The 3,060-nt window shown below is 32.2% G+C and overlaps 1 protein-coding gene across 1 annotated transcript; it reads right to left on the minus strand.

Annotated features, from left to right (window-relative positions):
• Positions 1–368: 368 nt before the first annotated feature.
• Positions 369–1,848, minus strand: LOC109174325. Its single transcript, XM_019323558.1, has 2 exons — positions 1,650–1,848; positions 369–976 (listed from the first exon to the last, which is right to left on the minus strand). Exons 1-2 carry the CDS (start codon positions 1,846–1,848, stop codon positions 369–371), a joined length of 807 nt encoding a protein of 268 aa, XP_019179103.1.
• Positions 1,849–3,060: the final 1,212 nt, after the last annotated feature.

The raw sequence follows: 3,060 nt of genomic DNA on the forward strand, positions 1-3,060 counted from the left end.
AAGACCAAGAGAGTGGTCTATGTTCCGCAATAACATAACAGGTGCACCGACCTTTAATGTCAATGAATGATTAGGTAAACCAGACAATCTCAAACTATTTAATAATTTAGTAGTGTGTACTTCTGATTGGTTTTCAATGTCAGATTCTTCCTTACACAAAGAGTCATAATTTAAATATGTTCATTATTCTAAGGGATCGTGTCCACACTTCAACCAAAACCGTGCCAAAATATGGATCTCATATGAACCGTCATTTACAACCCCTTCAATCCTATCTTCAATGTATGCAATCGATTTTGAAAACCAATCAACAATCCGTCGATCTTCCTTTGAAGCTAAGCTCCGTAGTCTCAAGTTCTTGGTGAGCCTTAATACTTTGCAATTTGTCCAGGGGTACAGAGAATTAATAATGGCTCTACAACTACTGGTCTCGGTTCTTTCGGAATAACGGGTAAGATCTGTCTAAAATCGCCGCCCAAAACTACTGTATTTTTACCAAAAGTCTTTTCCGCACTACCCGATATAACGAACCTCAATAGATTCCTCATGGTTAGTTCTAAATCCTCAAAATAGTGTTTGTGCGTCATCAGTGCTTCATCCCATATTATCAATTTGCTGCTTATTATAAGCTCAGTAAGGTCATTGTCTTGTGATATATTGCATGTGGAATCTTCGTTCAAAGAGAGTGGTATATCAAATTTGGAACGCGTCGTCCTAACTACTGGCAAAAACAAAGATACTATTCCACTCGAAGCAACATTAAAATCAATATCACAACGATTCCTTATATTTGAAGATAACGTTTTCCACACGAACGTCTTGTCTGTTCCACTATAACCATACACAAAGAACAATCCACCTCCATTCGAATCAATCTCATTCATCACGGAGTTGTAAACATGCTTTGACTCTTCAATCAATTGTGTTACCAATGTTTCATGATCTGTCTTCAAAGATTCATTGTCATAAGCCAACTCTTCGGCAACAACATGATTTCACTCAAACCCATGTTACTTTTGTTTGAAATTGACATTTCTGGAAAGTCTCTCACGCTCTTCCCCCCACAAAGATAACAACTTCTCCAACTCCACCATAGCGAACTATTTCATATCTGAATCTGATAGCATCAACTCTTAAAAGGAAAAAAAAAAACTAAAACATAACAAATTAGTTTATTTATAAATATTGATAAGTAAATAACAAAGTCGAATAAATAGATTGGAGCTCGATATAATTAGAGTATGTGTGACACATCGACGCTGAAACTGTGTATCCTCGGTAAGAAATTTCTAAACGACATTCAACACCACTTCTGGCCTACTGAGTGAACTTGAAGTGAGTAGCGTAGCAAACAACCTTCGAAAAGCATACGCGGATGCCCAGTAACTCGATTAGTAATGCGTTAATGTACTCCTTATCATCATCTAATAATCCATATTCATAACACGCATCCCTAAACAAATTGTGAATGACCCCCGTAATAGTGTGAATATCTCATGTCTAGAAGGTCGACGCACCAAATTTAAAAGGCATCTAAGATAGTATATATAATTCTCCACACCTTGCTGAAACATAAAACAATCGTCCTATGGAGAAGCCTTTTTTCCTCGGATGCCATTCACGCAAATTTTGTCTCCAAACAAACTTACTAGGGAACTCAGCATAAGTGAGTGACCGAGCCTCTTCGTATTTTTTGTTCACCTCAAACCAAGCTTTGAACTGCCTTTGCTTAACCGTTTGGTTCTCCACAATCTCGTCGAGGGGCTGATATTCACCATAGACAACATTCTTCTGGTGCTCTAAGTGAAAATTTAACCTCTCCACATGTGGCGTCCAATAATGTATCATGTACACCAATAACTGTCACATGGCTTCGCATGTTGATATATAGCAACAATCGTATTACATGTCAATCTCATCGACTACACCACTATTGAGAGCATTCGGTGAGCTACTCATTAACTCTATCGTGACCCTATCATTTCCTTTGTTTACGTATTTGAATAAATATTTAATAGACATGGACTGACTGCACCATTCAACGTTAATATGGGCACGATATTTGAGGAGTAGATGTTTATTATGCGTGATGATGTAACAGTTATAATGTTAACGGGTTAATGCACTTTGTATTAAAAAGATCAAAATGTCCTTCAATTTAATGATATTTCAACGATTTTGTTGATAGAGGACCAAAATTGGTCATGTCACAATAATACTAGGACCAAAAGGGATGTTGTATAAAAAAAATGGACTAAAAATGGACTGTCACCTATAAATATAAGACTAAGAATATAATTAACTCAATTAGATTTTTTTTTTACTGCTAACTTTTTTACTAATTAGTATTTAGTATTATTCAGTTTTCTTCTTACATTTTTCCTTTTCTATTGTTTGGGCGGGAATTCAAGAAAGGGGGATTCTTTTTTTTTTTTTTTTTTTTTTTTTAATAATATAGTATAGATTTGCAAAAAAAAAAAAAAAAAAAAAAAAAATTGTTATCATGCCTTCTGATTTATAATGATTGACATGTAAAATTTTTCTAAAATATTTTATATTTTTATAACATTTACAATCTAATATAGTTACATGTATTGTATTACGAATAGAAATTTTATTATAGAATTGTATTACGAATAGGAAAGTGGGAAACAATATATTCTATTAAGAATTGTATTACACTATTTTACAATATTATAATAGGAATTGTAACGTAGAATTGTAGTACAAATAGGAAAGTATAAAACAATATATTCTATTATGAATTGTATTACACTATTTTACAATATTACGCAAATTAAATTTTAATAGTATAAAATTGTTTTTGACAGGAAGTATATATATATATATATATATATATATATATATATATATATATATATATATATATATATATATATATATATATATATATATATATATACGCCATCTGTCCCATTTTATCTGTCTTACTTACTATTCATTGTTCAAACTAACTCTTTATTCTTTGTTTATTTTCTTTAGTACTTTTTACAACTCTTTATTCTTTGTTTATTTTCTTTAGTACTTTTTACTTATTTT

Source organism: Ipomoea nil, unplaced genomic scaffold, assembly GCF_001879475.1.
Source record: "Ipomoea nil cultivar Tokyo-kokei standard unplaced genomic scaffold, Asagao_1.1 scaffold0632, whole genome shotgun sequence".
NCBI classification, from domain to species: Eukaryota; Viridiplantae; Streptophyta; class Magnoliopsida; order Solanales; family Convolvulaceae; genus Ipomoea; species Ipomoea nil.